This window comes from Monopterus albus, unplaced genomic scaffold (assembly GCF_001952655.1).
Source record: "Monopterus albus unplaced genomic scaffold, M_albus_1.0 scaffold402.1, whole genome shotgun sequence".
NCBI classification, from domain to species: domain Eukaryota; kingdom Metazoa; phylum Chordata; class Actinopteri; order Synbranchiformes; family Synbranchidae; genus Monopterus; species Monopterus albus.
Window position 1 is genome coordinate 320,497 of NW_018128282.1, and position 17,388 is coordinate 337,884.

Sequence of the window (17,388 nt, forward strand, 5' to 3'; positions counted from 1 at the left end):
TTGTCCTTTTTATCATAGATAACTGAATTCGCTGAAACAAATTGGATTAAGCGGTCCGCCATGTTGAATTTGACGTGTCAAGCTGCATTGTGATTGGTCAGAAGTGCTGCCGTCGCCGCGACGAGTTGGAAAAATCGACCCGGAGGCGAAAAAAATTAATGTCGCTTTTCGCGTCGCGAAATTACGTCGGCGGTGTGCAATGTATCATTGACAAGTTATTGGTTCGAAAAATAGTATTGACGCGCGAATAAATCGCGCGTTAAATTCGCGTCTGGTGTGAAAGGGCCTTAATCAAACTTTTTCTCTCTAGTTATCCTTGACCATAATGCACCCTGCAAAACTCATGAGAATGACTAAGCATTTAAACTAGACATCCTGTCTCCACTAAACATTTCTAATACACCAAGTATCTAACCAATTTCTATCTGACTAAAAAAATACCTAACAGTGTGTACCACCATCAGATAGAAGAAGTGGCTGATACCGAAAAATCCTACCAGTGGCTGGTCAAGACTGGACTAAAAGACAGCATAGAGGCACTAATCCTGGCAGCACAGGAACAAGCTCTAAGCAATATCAATAGAGGCAGAGGTCTACCATACCAGGCAGGACCCCAGGTGTAGGCTGTTCAAAGATGCCCCTGAGACAATCCAGTGCATAACAGCGGGGTGCAAGATGCTAGCAGGCAGGGCAGGCTAAACAATCTCCATGCAAATTAACCATAACATTCCAAACAACTGGCACAGAGGTCACACAATACTGTTTGGCTAGCCTATTATGCCCTCTACTTATCATGCTATGAGCACTTATAGTCCCCACATTCCAGAACATTATCATCTGCAACAAGTAGGTATTGGTCTAGAAATTAGCTTTCAATGCATAATGGCAAATAAAAATCTTGAATTTTAAAGTAGAAAGTACTTAATTTAAAACAACCATTAGATGGCAGTAGTGTACAATAAATAGGCTACCACCCATCTATGCAGAGGTAGACCCACTGTAAAAGTCCACTGGAAAAAACTGATGCAAGTGGGATTTTTTGTTTGTTGGTTTGTTTTTGTTGTTGTTGTTTTGGTTTTTTTAGAAGTACTTTGGTTTAGTAACATCCATGAATAGTTTTTGTCTTCATTGTTCTGCACATTTCTCATTTTTACTGTTTTCAAACATGCTCTCATTCCTGTTCTCACAACTGCTAACGAGTGCTTTTGGAGACAGTAGGCCTGTCGGATGTTTTGAAGACAACTAGCCTACTAAAATATCAATTATAAATGTATCAGTTATAATTATATCATTAAATCTTCAGGTGAGATGATATAGCTAATTGTCTGCATGATGCATTTGTGATTTAAGAGTACAGGCATGAAAAAATCTCATCTTCTTGATTAAAGCTTATATTAATGCAGTTACTTCGAGTAAAGAAATACTGAAAAGTAGTTCACAATACACATATCAGTTAGTATTTATTAACAATATTTTTCCTTAAATAACTAGAGTACAAGGTACATAGGTTCATTTCACTTACAGCCACAAATACCAAAGATATTTACAGGTTTATGTACAATATATACATATGCACAGGAGGCATGTACACAAGGCTTCAATGTGTACCTGTGGGATTAAAGCTCACACATTTGGCTACAGCCTCAAGAGTCATGAGGGAAGTTCATTGACAGACCCACAAAAGACAACACAAACTGACAAAATAAAACATTTACAGGATGTACAATTATTAGAGTTTATGGGTGAAAATGGCATGTACAGCATGTAGCATGTACAGTATCCACTTCTAGTGATAAAAGGAGCAACTTAGGGGAGAATAAACTTAGAAAAATACAAATAAAGTGAATTAATTAACATTGTCACATTGGCAACCCAGTTGGCAGGGCAATAATGGAGATGTAGCAGTATGTATAACATATGACACTATGTACACATTTCCAAATCAACAGATATGAAATATGTCAACTCTCACTTTCATAAGAGATTGAGATGATCACAAAGCATCCTGGCTGTTCCATCAATAAACACACATATGTACAAAGAAAAAACAAAAAAAAGATAAGTTCACTTCCCCATCTTCCAGTCTTTTTTTTCACAATTATATCCTTCCCTTTTTAAATACATATAGAGTATATAGAGTAAAGAGTATAGACATACTAGTGATGGCAACATGCATCAAAAGGAGTATGACTGTTTTAAAATTTGACTACCACCCCATTTCCCTCATTTTCAAACTACTAATTTGATTGGAATAACATAAAATATTTAAATACTGCAAGACATGACTTTCCAGCAAATCTGAATTCAAACCCAGTAAAATCAAAACTAATAAATATTTAAATAATGATATTACTAAATTAGTTCTGGTTGTAGCCACTGCTTTGCTTAGTATTAAAGGAAATGAAAGCATTCACAGAAAAGAAGCTTGTCCCCTCTTCAGCTGCTGTCCTATCAGTACGATATACATAATGCAATTGCTGAATGGATGTTGCAGTTACATATGCAAATTAACTGCTTTTACTATTGTAGTGTTTTCAGTAGCCTGCTATGGTGAGCAAATAAAGAAAGCCCTTCATAGCACAACTGTTAATGTCTGGCCACCGCTTCTTTAAAAAGAAAAAAAGGAAATTTTAAAAAAAGGCTGGTGATGTGGGAATTAGGTGGAAATCGAGTGATTGACTGGTTTCAGTAAACTACAAGAAGAAACTGTAAAATTACAAAACATATAAATATGTTCAAAATCCATCCCAGTAATTGAAGAGCATGTGAGTGAAAAATGTCAGTTCTGCAATTTTAACCCCAACGCAGGGATAAACTTAAGGCATTAGCACTGTTTGTTCAAGTTTCTCCCAATGTTCACATCTCAGAACAATGAAGCTGATTTTAAGCGCAATGCTCAAGGTCATTTATGTTCAGTGTTGTATGTACAAGGATGGAAAAGTGTTCACGTCCAGTAAGTAGCACCAAAAATGGCAGCACCGGAATATTAAAAAACCCCAGCTTCCATCACATTTCATGGTTTTGAGTGATTTCAACGGAGAACAAGACCAACGTTAAAAAAAAAAAATAAAGATTTTTTTCCACAGTACTCAAAAGTTGTATGTTATACAAAAAGTAAGGCTTTTGACATGCAAATGAACAAAAGAAGAGCGTGACTCTCATGCCTCAAGAATGTCACAGAGGATGATGGTAGATTGTTTGAGAAAGGTGTCTGTGGCTCAAATGACGACACTTGAGCCATTCAAGTTCTGGATACATGGAATAGCAGCTCTGACCGGCCCAGGTCCGTTGGTCCGGCCCAGTGCAAAATGCAAGTCAATCATTGGATTGCCCTGTGGGCCTTTCTAAAATTTGCTAGACCGTGTTGCCCAGTTCTGTTGAGTCCGTTTCTGAATCTGCCTCATTGTCCCTGCAAGAAAACAAGGGTGTCTTAGGTTGGAGTTTTGCTTTAGTTATGCACAAAGACAGGACAGTAAAGCAGTCGACTGGCCACAGCCTCACCTCTGTTCCTGCAGCAGTTTGCGGTTGCCTTGCCTCCTCTCCTCATCGATCGGATAGAAGTGCAATATGACCAGGCCAACAAAGATGAGAACTATAGGAGCAGCGGAAACCAGCAGTTTCAGGGTTAAATTCACTTCCTTTGGTTGAAAGCAGCCTCTACTAATGTAACCTGCAAAGCTAAAGAAAAGAAACAGAATGATACAACTTCATTCTAAGTATTTCATGCACTGCAGGGCATTAATGTGTTATACTACTACAGAACATTTTTAGTAAAACTAACATCTTGATGTGAAGATAAATTTCACACCAAATCACTGATCAGAGAACTCACCGCTGTGAAGTCAGTGATGTGGTATGTGTGCGTGCATCACACACATACACACTACAGCCTTACTGTACTTAATCAAATGGAAGTAAAAGGAATTTGTTGCTTCGATGTGGGATTTAGGTGCTGGGAAATCATAGCTTCATTTACATTTCACTTTACCATGTCTCTGTGTGTTCTACAAAACGTTTATCATACAGGTTATCTGTGTGTGTGTGTTCATGTGGAGTACTTACTCTAAACTGAGAGTGGAGATGCCCAGGGAGACTCCAGAGGCAAACTTGGTGAAGAAGACATAGAAGGAATAGAAAAGAGCTTCATGTCCAGTGGAGTTGGGGTTCTGCACTTGGAAATCATCGACAACATCAGGCAGCATAGACCTGAAAGCCAAAGTTAGAGTCAGAATTGGTTTTCCATCGACAACCTTGATGATACTTTGTGAAAAAGCTAACCCAGGATCAGCAGGGGTCTTACCAGGGCAGCAGGAAGGCTGTGGCCACCCCGGCCCCGGCAGCAATGGAGACGATGTAGGAGATAATCAGGCTACTCTCCATACACACCACCAGGATCAAAAAGGGAACCACAGACTGGAAAGAACAGGCAAACATTGAACGACTGAAGTACGCTAGATCAGCTGTCAGTCATGCACATTTTCCTACAACAGCACTTATTTCCTGTCAATCTTACAGGCTTCATATGACTCAAAACTAGCATCTGGATATGACTTACCAAGGTGCCAACATAAACTGCCGTCTTTTTCCCAAAGCGAGTCAGAAACCACTGCCAGACAGGGATCGTCAGAGTAGCGGACACCTGAGAAGGAAAAACAAACAAACAGTCTTTTTAACCGGCTGTTTTGTTTTCACACACACATACACCCTCTCAGTCTGACACTGAAACAATTCCGAGTACAGTCCACACAACTACAGGTTAATATGATTTTGGTAAAGCAACACGGGACAACCCTCTGTGACACATTACATGTTATTAAAAGAAGCATGACATTCTCAACATGCTCAGTGATGCAGAAGTACACCTGACCTCTCCTATTTGCCCAACACCACAGTTAAGACGGAAGATAATACGGCTTCTGCAGCTATTCCCAAAACAAATTTGAGCTCAGTGTTACGCAGAATACCACAGGGTTCATCGTCCCGGAGGGCAGAGGGGTCACTCAGATATGCTTGGCCTCTGACCCTCCCTGTGTTTAATAACACAAAGCTCTGATGCAACAGTATTTTTCCAGTTTTTCCTATGCATGAGTGCAACAGTAAGCTTAGAGCTAAAGCGCCCACATGCCACCCCCGTCTCTCTGCACAGTCATCCTTGTTGCAGTAACATTGGCCTGTGGCTGCAAAAGCTGTTATGTGGCTTCTCACTAGGCACGCATTCTCATTTCATTTCCATCCTATTTGAATGCACAAGAGTCTTTGATATGGTGCACTTGGAGTCAAAAGTTGATCTTCTAAACCATCACCTCCTTGCAGAGACATCACCCACTGACCTTTAATCCTCACCAGCCTTCAATTAACATGCCTTTATCTTCATAACATCCTCATCAAGCTAGGTTTTACACCATTGATCCCAGTATAGTCCTGCTAAATAAAACTAAAGAGCACAACAGGGCTTCTTCTCTAACATGAACACTGTCAGGGACTTGAAAATGAGTTAATTTGCTGTGCATCAAAGCTGGAGAACAACATGTATTTTGCAACATGTTTCGCATTAGAAAGAAAGTACACACAAGGCTCTTTTTGCTGTTGCTATTTTATGAACTCCCCAATGCTCTCTCACATTATTTCATCACATTTGACCTTTACTGTTCCCATCAGTAACTGACAACCTGTTTGATTTTCAAGTTTTTATATGGTATATTAGTTCGATTTTTTGACTTCTCTTTGCTAGAAGAAGACCTGAGCTTCTCAGATTAGGTTGCCATCTCATCGCATTACTGAAAATGAGGATTAGGATCACTTATTGCTGATTAGGTAACTTCAGTTTCTCTAAAAGCTCAGTGCTGAAGCCTTTAAAAATCATTTCACTAAATAAGAACTCACAAAAAGATCACTCCATTGACTTTATAATCTTTTTCCTAAAGTAAAGCATCAGTGTGTAATATTTTCAGCCTCTCTAACCTGTACACTTCTGCTGTGTATGCTACAGGCACATCTACAAATTAACTGTGTTGTGAAGACTGACTGATTCTTTGATATGGGAAATGCTTTTTTTTCTGGAGAGAGCTTAATTTAAAAGAGCAGGCCAAGAGACACATGAAAGGAGATGCTAATGTGACTCCTGTACTGTCTGTGGGAAAGGCGCAGCATTCAGGCACAACAGTCAGAATGGACACATATCATGGAAATGGGCAGTGAGGAGACAACGTTCTAACAAAGTACAGTGTAGCTTTGTAACTGGAGACAATTTATGTGCTCGCCTTGGGAGGGACGTTCTTGTCTGCACTCTGAAACTATTGGATCTCACAAAAGGAGATTCCTAACGTTTCAGATGATGATCACTGCTACAGGACAGTTTGCCTATCTGTGTGTCTCAAACTGTGTCTGAAAATGCCACCTAGTATGCGCTTGAATATGTGTGCGCACTCACCATGATGACCAGCAGAATATTGTGGAAGTTGCTTCTGAAGCCTAACGTGTAGCAGCAGAACAGAGCAAAGTTTCCCTCCAGGAGCTGTGGGAGCGAGTAGACAAGACACATTCAGTTAAAATCTTACAGCTCAAACACACACACACACACACACACACACACACACACACACACACACACAACCACACACACACACAGCTGTGTCTGATGGGGGGACGCAGGCGACACACACACACCTGTGTCTTCTGGGTGGACACAGGTATCACTAAATAAGCCTATAGTATAAATCTAAATACATATCTGTATACACACCATGAAAGCCAGTGAGGTAAAGAGGAAGACTGAAACCAGTTTGGCATATGGCCCGAAGCCCATCACCAGCTTAATCCCCTGGAAGAACCCCATGGGCTCCAACCTGGGGCGATAACACTCTAGGGGGAGGAAGTACGGGACAGAATGAAAAAAGGTGAAAAATTACATACACTTGAATACTTTTCCAACTCTTTCATTCCTACTAGCATTAATTTTCATTTTCAGTCTTATTAGTCCCTGGTCACAGAGTTTCTTCTTTGAATAAAGCCTGTGTTCACTCATACAGCCTGTCAGCGCACAGCCAAACCATAGCATACAGCTGTAACTGTGCATCCTCATTAGACCACAGGAGAAATGTATACAACAGCTGTGTCCCATGAAGAACACCCCTTTATCTGGATCTAATCAGGGTGTTAAACTTGAGCAAATGAGGCCATTATTGTCAAAAAGTCAAACCCTACAGCTAAATATAACTAACCTGGCATAAAAATATGCAAATGAAAAAGGTACAGCTTAACACTGGAAAAACTAAGAAATGTCTCAGATTCACAATTTACTTTTGAGCTTTCTTTTTACAACTTATTTTGGTTTTGAATTAAAGTATAAAAGATGCAATCAAAAAGAGAAAGGTGAAAGAAGGAGCCAGGCTGATTACGAGACCAATGCCTTACCTTTTTTCTCATGCACACCGATAAAAAGAACAGCAGCACAGAGGACATAGATCAAGGAGATCACACCAGAGGCAATCATGTAGGCTGTTCTCTGTATATGAAGAAGAAAAGGACAACAGTTAGCGCAACATTTGTATCCTAAACCTTACATAAGCTTTTCATATTGGTACTTTTTGTCTGAACGGTAAGTTATGAGCCTTTGCTGTCAAACATATAACAGTGACTACATTTGTTTACCGTGTTTTCCGGGGAGATGACAGACTTGGAGTCATTGAGTGTGAAGGACTGTGAGGAGTTGCTCAGGTCTGCCAAGATGTCACCGGGTCCTGGGAGACAGGGCGCATTGGCCGTGCCTACTATCTGGCCCTGGATAGCTGTGCCAAGCACACTGCCCAGAACCTCCATAGTCATTCCTCATTGAAAGAAACATGGGAGACGTTTAGTCACCGAAGAAGTCTTTTTTGAGAGAAGATTCATTTAAATAATAATAATAATTTTACATGCCGACTATGAGACTCACTGTATGCGGTGGCTGAGTCTCTCTCTTTCTGCTCTGAGCTGATGAACATGGTGAGTGCAGAGTATGGCACATGGAAGCACTGATGGCAAAGACCAACAGCAATTAATTCAGGTTAAAAGTAATTAATTCAGGTTAATTCAAGTTAAAGTAATTATTTGACAGTTAGGGAAATTTGTTTATTGTGTTCTGGCAGAAAAATCCATGAGTAGCTGGATACTGTGTCTGTATGTGAATGAATCTGAGACTGGTTAGCTCAGCTTAGCACAGGCTGCAAACAGATGCGCCTGGGGTAACAAAGTTGGCGTACTAGTAGCCTACCCCTAAAGGTCACTGATTAACATGCATTTCCATTTCTTTAATTCATACAAGACCCAGCAGAGAAATTACAGGCCCCAGCCAAGTAATAGTAAATAACCATTCATAAATAGATTATATGAGTTTAGAGCTGCTGGAGGGTGGATTTTTTTTACTCTGGACAGAGCTGGGCTAGTTCTTTCCACCTGTTTACTATTCTCCTGGATGAACTTTAATGCTTACTTTACATTTTCGTGAAATTAAAGGATTTCCTAACAAAATATTATGTATATTTTGGAAAGAATGCTTCATATGGGCAACTGTGGCTCAGGGGTGTAGCGATCGTCTCCTAACTATAAAGTTCGAGGTTCGATTTGCAGTGCCTGCAGTCCACATGTCGAAGTGTCCTTGGGCAAGACACTGAACCCCAAGTTGTGTGTGTGTGTGTGTGAGAGAGAGAGCGGGCACCACAAATGGCTGCCTCAATTATGTACTGGAGACACATTCCTTGTGTGTATAACCTACTTGGCCAAATAAAATGTTCAACATCATAATGTGACAAGAAGACATAAGTCACTAAGGTTACTGACGCCATAATAACCTTTAATTTGATCAGTAGTCACTGAGGGAGTGAGAGCATGTAGATGGTAATGACCGTGTATTGCACATATAGGACAAGCAAGTATTCGCTGGGAAAGTTTGTGTGTGGTACTCACAGTTTGAAGAGTCTGGAAGATGCAGTAGAAGAAAAGGTACCAGATGACTTTGCCATCCTCAAAAGGAGGAACGTACCATATGAGAAAATAGGAAAGCACAGCCAGGGGGGTTGAGAGCAAGATCCTACAGATGGACAAGGGAGAGAGGGGGAGAGGAACGAGACGAGACAACAACAACACTGTCAGCGTGTGTAACACTCAGACTAGCTAGATGTGAGGGCTATGTGAGGCTATGACACTGGAGGTTGCTGCTAAGAAAATGAGGCCATTATATGTGAGAATGAGAATAAGAAAAGGTTTAACATGCCATTTTAGTTTAGGAAAAGCATCCATGCAATCCTATAGCACTCCTTTTCCTCTCACGTCTAACATTATGATGTCATTTTAAAAAGAAATCCGACAGAAGTGGAATTTCTTTCCTGCCCTCTAGTCACCCCCCTAACGTCTGATCAATGCCCTCCAATCAGATACAAGATTGTGAGTGTGACCACACCTCTGACGTGCAGGAAACAGGAGAGTGTAGCAATCTGCTGCTCTGTCAACTCTACAGGAACTGTTCATTACGCTTACATCAGACGATTCATCCTCGTCAGACAGGATGTGAAATCACGCATGCATCACAAGACTACAAGTAAGAACATGACACTGTTGTACTATACACAAATACAGTGAACCAACTCCTTGCACTGGCTAATATCCAATCTAAGAATAGCTTCGCTGAGGACTGGGCTGCTAATGACCTTTTCCCTATTTACAGCCAAACTCTGAAGAGTTTTAACAAGAAATGTCAGGAGGTACACACTTGAGATGTGATTAACTGTACATGTATATGAAGTCACTGTGAAAGAGTGCAACATTTTATCTGGAGATGACGGTACATTCAGCAGTGTATTTAGATGCTAATTTCATCTGTGCCACATGAGATGAACAGCTATCGACTTAAACACAACACTTCATCTGGCTTCATCCCTGTACTTCAGTGAAGATGCCTTTATTTGAACTGTTTTTGTTTCATCTGAAACATGGATGAAACAGGATACAGTTGCAAAAACAGAGACTGAATCCTAGAGTCCCATCTTTATCAGTTTATGCTGTTCTTAAACAGTTTGTAGGGCTAAACTCAGACTTGCATGGTGCTTTGATACGGTAGGCCATATAAGCAGCAGCCTCATGCCTCAACTGGAATCATATTTATATGTCCTCCTAATAGTCACGCTTACTAGGGAGGGGTGATTTCATCTCAGCAAGTGAACTTGACACAAGACAGTTTGTATTCTGGCACGCATTAACTGTGCAAACTTGTTTCATGAGCTGACAGTGAAATATAAAAGAATTCTTTTGTCATCGCTGGGTTTGGTCTGTGCACAGCTATATAAAAGTGCCAAAGACTCTGGCTCTAAGGGCTTGACCTCATGTCCCATGCTTTGACAATAACTTAATAATAAAATAATAAGGAAATCATGCTTTATATAGAATTTATGAGACCAAAAATCCTTAACTCAGTGGTAAGGTAAAGCACCCACATCTTAAACCTCAGCAGCCTCAATTTTAAATGTATATTAGGATAGACAGACTCTCTGTATTTGTTCATATTGTACAATCAGTGTCCAAAGAAATTAATGTGGATGCATGTTTGGGGATTAGCAGGAAACCTGCAGTCTGTGACTATTCCAGCAGCTCTGCAGAAACAGTGTAGCTCATTCTGCTCAGGCTTCAGAACCTGAACTACAGTAACCTCCTGGATTCCTTTCCTGGGCTTCTGAGCTGAGACTTTATTGGCCAGAGCAGGTGGTGTGTTGCAGGCTGGACCAATCAGAAGCTAGTCTCCTCCCCTGCTTCCTGTGCACAGATTTAAAGATGGAGCAGTACCCATAGTGACCAGCATTGCCCTCATCTCCTGACAGTTGAACTTAGCAAAATGTGACAATGAACAATCCAATCATTCCTCTATCCTTTCTTCCTCCTACAACCCTCCATCTAGAATGAACACAAATGTTGCAAAAGCCACTACTGCCACTTATCTTTTCTGACAAGAGGTTCCTGCTCATCCTGTAAACTGGCATCTGTGGCATGCTGGGCGTTTACACTTGCCACAGCTTGCTTTCAAAAGAAGCATATATTTATGGCATTTCAGAGAAACTGCTAACCATAAGCACAGGACGATGATTCCTTTGTATTCTAAATTAATTATGCAGGTGTTCTCAGTGCAGCCACACCGGAGGGATCATTAACAAAGGAAACTAAAGTGGGGGCTACAGGGGGACCTTTGTGGCTATAGGCTCACCTCCCAGTTGTGCTCCTTCTTACACAGGGCGCACATATTTCATAAGCAACTAGGGAGATTATATTTTTAATCAAGCAGGCAAATGAGTAAATAAGCTGTTATAACACCCAGCCCTGTATCTCCCTGTGGTGCTCATTATAAACTGTCTAGACCCTCTGAGACATTTACTTTGTATTGTCCTTCACTCTGTCACCTCTGTGCTGACGGGAGGTGGGCGCCTACTTCTAGAGCCACCATCTCACACCAGCACCCTACACTGCACTTCTCTCATATAACCATGTGAAATATACCCCTCAGATATGGACCTGCAATTTCTCACAGTGAAGAAAGAGGCAATATAAAATTCAGATAAGCCCTTGTAGGCTGTTTAGACATCAAGATGCAGAGGTATGGGGGAGGTGATATAGAGGCTAAAAAGAAAAGGGGCAGTAGCCTTTTTGTGAAAAAGGCCTTAAGTATCACAGGCCTCGCACTCCCTCAGCCTGAACGCCACACACAGATAAAGATAAAAGCTAATGTTTTAAATTTAATCCTGCTCTGTGAGAGATTTCACAGAGAGTTAGACTGCACTGGTCAAGCTGAAAGTAAAACCAAACACTTTGTGCCATTTTTTTTTTAAAACAGCTGAAAATGAAAACACTATTCAGTTCTATAAAATTCTAGTACCTGAGTCCTCTAGAGGAATTCTTCCTGTGTGCTTCCTGCAAACAGCAGACTCAGTAGCAGGCAGGAGTTATATTTGTCAAAGCCTTGCCAAAGGCCATGCTGTGAGAAATGTGCATGGCCCTTTTGTTTAGTTACAAAACAGTGGTCCAGTGGTATAGCCTGGGCCAGTTCAAATAAAGGCATTTTTCAGTAGATTATTCGATGGCTAATATGCTTAGCAGAAGTTGTATGTGAGAGAAATGGGGGTGGGAGGGAGCTTGAATGTACATAGGTGTGGGCAATGAGAAGTGGTACAGCAGTAACTGCATCAGATATGACCCATAGCGACCCCTCCTGTGACATGACAGTGCTGAATTAAATGGAGTCTCAGCAAATAGTCCCTCCCATAAACATGGACACATGTAAGGCGTATAGCTGGAAAATTTCTACTGACCAAGGGTGACAGCTACCCCCAATTAAGCATTTCCAAAAGCAGATAAAGTAACAAAACTGCTCCAATGACACAAGTGGGCTTCATCGACAAGGTAACAGAAAAGGTTTGGGCCAAACCCAAATATGACAGCTACTGTAGAAGAGGGGGCTGCTCCAGAGAAATGACCCAGGTCTACTGCAGAGCTCTAAATGAATATCTAGTTCTCATATAAATAATGTTAAACAGCATCAGGCTCTTGCTTGCTGGGAGTCAGACCTACCAGGGCAGCATGCGTCCGAAACGTGTCCAAGGACTTCGTGAGACCAGGAAGCCCACTGTGGGGTCTGTTATGGCATCCCATATTCGGCCCACAAACAAGATGATGGAGGCATAGAAGGGGTCCAACTGTAAAAGCAGTGGTCATAAAGATTACAGCAATTGTGACAGCAAAAGCACACAATACAGTAGCTAATTAATACAAGTGTGTGTCACATAATCTTTGACTGTACAGTTAAACTCCTGGCTGATGAAGCAGTCGGCAGCGCATGTGTAAAACATGACATTTATAGTGAATAAAGGGTGGCTGTGGCTCATGAGGTAGGGCAGTCGTCTTCTGACCAGCAAGTTGGTGGTTCGACTCCCGGTCTCCCCGCATGCCTAAGTGTCCCTGAGCAAGACACTGAACCCCGAATTGCTCCTGGAGGCTTGACTAGCGCCGGTGCATGGCAGCCTGTCGTCATCGGTGTGTGAATGTTGTGTGTGAATGGGGGAATGGTGTATGATCTTCTGTAAAGCGGTTTGGCCAGTGCAACACACTGTGAGAAAGCGCTATATAAAATACTGTCCATTTACCAATACTGTTGAGTTATCAGTAAGTCATTAGCTAAAAAAGGTAGCACTTAACAAAACTAAAGTCAAATAGTGAAGGTACCTCTTGTATGCTCTGGTGTGGAGCTGGGAGGAGATAAATGCTCAACTCCTGACTGTACACTGTGCACCATGCTGCGTCACCCAGTACACTCTAAATCAACTGTCTTGGTAGGCAGACAAAGCTAAACCCTGGGAAGAGGTTGACTTACATGCTAGTTTAGCTTTAACCACCAGATTAGTGTCAGGACCCGTTAAAAGTGAGCCCCACCTCACTGTGCTACCATCACCCACCCACCCCCATCATTTTTCATAACAAGCCTCTGTAAGCCTTTTGATACAGTGGAGCCCCATCATGAAGTCTGTAATGGAAAGAAGAGTAGAAACATTTTCCACCTCTTTGTTTTTCCAGGACAATCAGACCCTCTGTTGGTGAGCTTTGGTGGTCACAGTGTCCTTTATGTACCCTTATGAGAGAGGTGCTCTGAGGTCACATGGAGGATCAACTCCTTACTCTCAAGCCTGTAAATATCACCTCACATACTGTGGCAGAACAGCAGAGTGTGGAAAGCAGGACTGTCTTTTAAGGACAGCAGGGTGGCTATATTTAGGTCAGTGATATGAAAGTAACACTAAATGTCTGGATGGGTTTGATCATGGAGTTTTCAGATCATCTCATCCAACTCACCTGAGCTACATCCAGTAGATAAAGCTGCAGAAAAAAGCCCAGGGCACATCCTGTCATCTGGTAGGGTATGCCACCGATGGCATAGCTTATCTTGTTGCAGATTGATAGCCTGTTCCTGTTCTCGTGCTGGGGGACAAAAAATATACAGTTAGTCAAGGGAAAAAATCAAATATTGGAACCAGGATGAAGACATAAAAGCAGATGAGCTCTGTCAAAATACTACTGTAAAAATATCACCTTATAAATGAACCCTGACTCAGGACACATTACTCATTCAACATTAACCTACTTTTGGAGGAAGTGCATTCGCAGCTGCCCACAAACCCTTGCAGGCTTTGGCATGGCCCGGCCAATGTAATTATAGGAGAGACCAATTCAGCAGAATCAGCGACAGCAGTCTAACCCCAACAAGGTGACTGCAACACAGCAGCTTACAGTTATATTCCCTTGGCCTATAAGTAAGCAATTTCACAATTTCTCTCTGAAGAATTCAGTCCTCAGCCTGTCAATCCTTCAGTCTTGCCTGTTTCTGACTAGTCTGATTAAGACAATTACATTGTGTGTGTGTGTGTGTGTGTGTGTGTGTGTGTGTGTGTGTGTGTGTGTGTGTGTACTTCTGTAAGAATGTGGCTTAATTTCGTAATCACCAAGGAGCCATTAGAACCAGAGAGTGCAGCTGGGAAAAAGCTAACCATCACATACTGTAGCATATTTGGCAGAGGTGAGTCGCAGCCACTGAGAAACTAGACGCCCTTGGTTGTCTAATGAGTGTTCATTATTCTTTATTTACACACTGCAGATATAAGAATTCCTCTCAGCAGAGAAATTCTTAACAACTCTTCTAATAGCAATACAAATCTCTGGTGATCAGTGCCAAAACCTGACAGCACCATGGTGTCACACACAAACCAAAAGCCAGGGTGTCAGCACCTTGGCAGCAGCCTGAACTGACATACCACCCAAAGGGACGGCTGCCAGTCTGAGCAGAGCTCTGACCATTGCTGTCCACAGGGGGCCGAACGCAAGAAAAGAAAACGGACACTGCCTCCTCATAGACCACAACACAAAACAACATTGTGACTGCAGTGAAATAAACCTGACTCTGTCCTGTTGATACACCCAACCAAGGCTCTGTTTAGGTGACAATACACTCTCTGGCTGAAATAAGAAACCAGCATCTAATTATTTGAACTTTAGTGTCTGAACACAATAGTTGACATTAAAACAGTTTGCACTACCTGGTGATTAAGGTCACATCTCTGTGATAATGAAGGCAGGGTGTCATAGATCAAACTCGACCCCACCATGACATGCACATTCCCGGGGTTTTGCAGGCAACCACCGCGTGGTGAAACCAGAATTTCCACTACACACAATTGCTCTACTCCTGTTCTACCAGTATGCTTAAGGACTATATAATTGTCCATCCTAGCTTTAAAAATGCACTGTAGTTCATTGTCATGTAATTATCACAGCAACACATCTCTCCATTTAAACACTCCTCTTTACAATATACATCCTAAATGCATCAGTTACAGCAGAGGAGGAATGTGCACGTTGATGTCTTTGGCAAAAAAATTAATTTAGTGCGTCAACATTTTGTATATTTAATGAGGAAGTCTATCACATAAACCCCCATTACAACCACAAGGGCACAAGCTACCTGTTATCAGTGCTAATTATTACTGATCACATACTTAGATCAGAGGCATGTCATGGAGCAGGTGGACTTTTCAAATACACAAAGTGGTAAAAGCATTTTGAATCTTTAGTTGCAATATTACATGTTAAACACATCGAATAGTCTACACTGGCAAAGGCTAAAATTCCACAAAAAAACTGGATTATTAACGGGGTTTTAGGAAACTATGCTTTGCCTGTGTTCTGTCTGACACGTCGCCTTGTGGGTTAATCGTGCTGCATTCAAATATATCGGATATATATGAGAAATACCCTCAGAAATGCACTGGCAATACCGCACTGCGGGCTTCCTTTGACAATGCGAATGACCTTTTTCGACGTAAGATCGCATAAAAAAAATTATAGAGTTAAAAGTGATATACGTGGTTTCATATCAACTCACTACTATGTTAATGAATTTATATGCTGATGCAAATTTTGTCCACCTCATTTTGTTACAACGAAAATCTGCCATTTTTCCTAAACAGAAAATCACGTGACCAAAATGTGTTTTATTAAACGTTTCGCTTTATTTATCCCAGTAACTTCTCTCTCAAAGGGTGGGGGGTTTGGGTGGGCTTCGGAGTAGTCATTGAACGCAGCATTGTAACGCAACTATTTGGCGACTGAATTCCACACAGATACCCACAGTTATATGAAATATGTAAGGTTTAATCGGTCGAAAACACCCTAAGGTAGTTTCTGATGAAAACTTGCAATTCCGGTGTGACTGCACATTTTGTTCAGTCGACAAGCCTTTCCGCGGATGAGGACTGCCAGTATATATACAAGGCCAACATACAACCAACGTAATTTAACCCTACACACGTTAGCCGCCAAGAAAGACGAGTATTGGGGGTTTAAGTTTAGCTCTAGCTATGTAGCTGGGGTATTGATGGCACCGAAAACCTGTATTATAACAGCCCCCAAACCAAAAGATGACTTAAACTAGCTATTATTTACTGTGTCGAACAGTGTCCTAAGCCCTAATTTTTAAGATTTGAAGAACGTCTTGTGATACGCAGAGAACGGTGAAAGGAATGTGTGGAGGACTGTAAGCTGAAGCAGAGCTGAATTATCGCGTCAAATGTAATGTTTGTATCAGTTTTGTTCATGCAACAATTCGGTTAATGATAATCCCTTAACTTTAGGAAACATTAAATTGCTTAACTCGTGCAGAAATATGACGATGAGCAACGCGTATGTAGGCTCTACGACTAATTCCCTCAATCAGTTTACCAGTGTGTTTCATTCATTTACCTATATTCCACTCAAAACCCAGCTTCTTCATCGTTTCGTGTTCTCCGGCAAGGTGATCCAACCTAGAATTTTGAATGAATGAATGAATGAACTCACCCGCCTGGCGATCTTGATACCATCCGTGGACAGTTTGCTCAGTAAACTGGCATTGGAGGACTGCTCACCTCCTTCTCCTTTTGCCATAGCAGAGATTCGCGTAAGTTACTTCGTTAAACCCGACACAAAAATGTGGATAAATCAAGCAAATCTTCTGGTAAGGTTTAAAGTATCACGTCCTATTGTGTACAGTCCAAAACTGGGTAAGATAAGGGTGGATGTAGTACTTTTTAGAGCTCCCCGCCCCCCTTTCAACGTACCATTCAGACCATGTTTACCCCGCCCTCCTGAAGGCGGGTCTGGCAGGCAGTGTAGTGCCACACTATGCATAATTATCTTGTAGCAGGCCCGGCCCTAACCAATTTGGCGCCCTAGGCAAGATTTCAGGTGGCGCCCCGTTGCATCGCAGTAAATTCCACTGCTAGTGTATATACTCATAAGAAACGTAATAGCTTTGTCTTGGACATTCTTTTATTTAAATAAAGCAATTGC

At 41.6% G+C, this 17,388-nt stretch overlaps 1 protein-coding gene across 1 annotated transcript; it reads right to left on the reverse strand.

Annotated features, from left to right (window-relative positions):
* Positions 1-1,463: 1,463 nt before the first annotated feature.
* Positions 1,464-17,131, reverse strand: mfsd2ab (MFSD2 lysolipid transporter A, lysophospholipid b). Its single transcript, XM_020586312.1, has 14 exons — positions 16,897-17,131; positions 13,861-13,986; positions 12,586-12,710; positions 8,944-9,067; positions 7,934-8,012; positions 7,651-7,826; positions 7,414-7,504; positions 6,743-6,861; positions 6,431-6,514; positions 4,556-4,639; positions 4,301-4,413; positions 4,063-4,206; positions 3,502-3,678; positions 1,464-3,409 (listed from the first exon to the last, which is right to left on the reverse strand). Exons 1-14 carry the CDS (start codon positions 16,981-16,983, stop codon positions 3,355-3,357), a joined length of 1,584 nt encoding a protein of 527 aa, XP_020441968.1. The 5' UTR covers positions 16,984-17,131; the 3' UTR covers positions 1,464-3,354.
* Between the last annotated feature and the right edge of the window lie 257 nt (positions 17,132-17,388).

Coding starts and splice junctions, on each gene's coding strand:
- mfsd2ab (XM_020586312.1), bottom strand. CDS start 16,983: ATGGCAAAAGGAGAAGGAGGTGAGCAGTCCTCCAATGCCAGTTTACTG. Junction 13,987..16,896: donor GTATCAAGATCGCCAGGCGG/GTGAGTTCATTC, acceptor TTTGTCCCCCAG/CACGAGAACAGGAACAGGCT. Junction 8,013..8,943: donor TCTTCCAGACTCTTCAAACT/GTGAGTACCACA, acceptor CTTTGCCATCAG/TGCTTCCATGTGCCATACTC.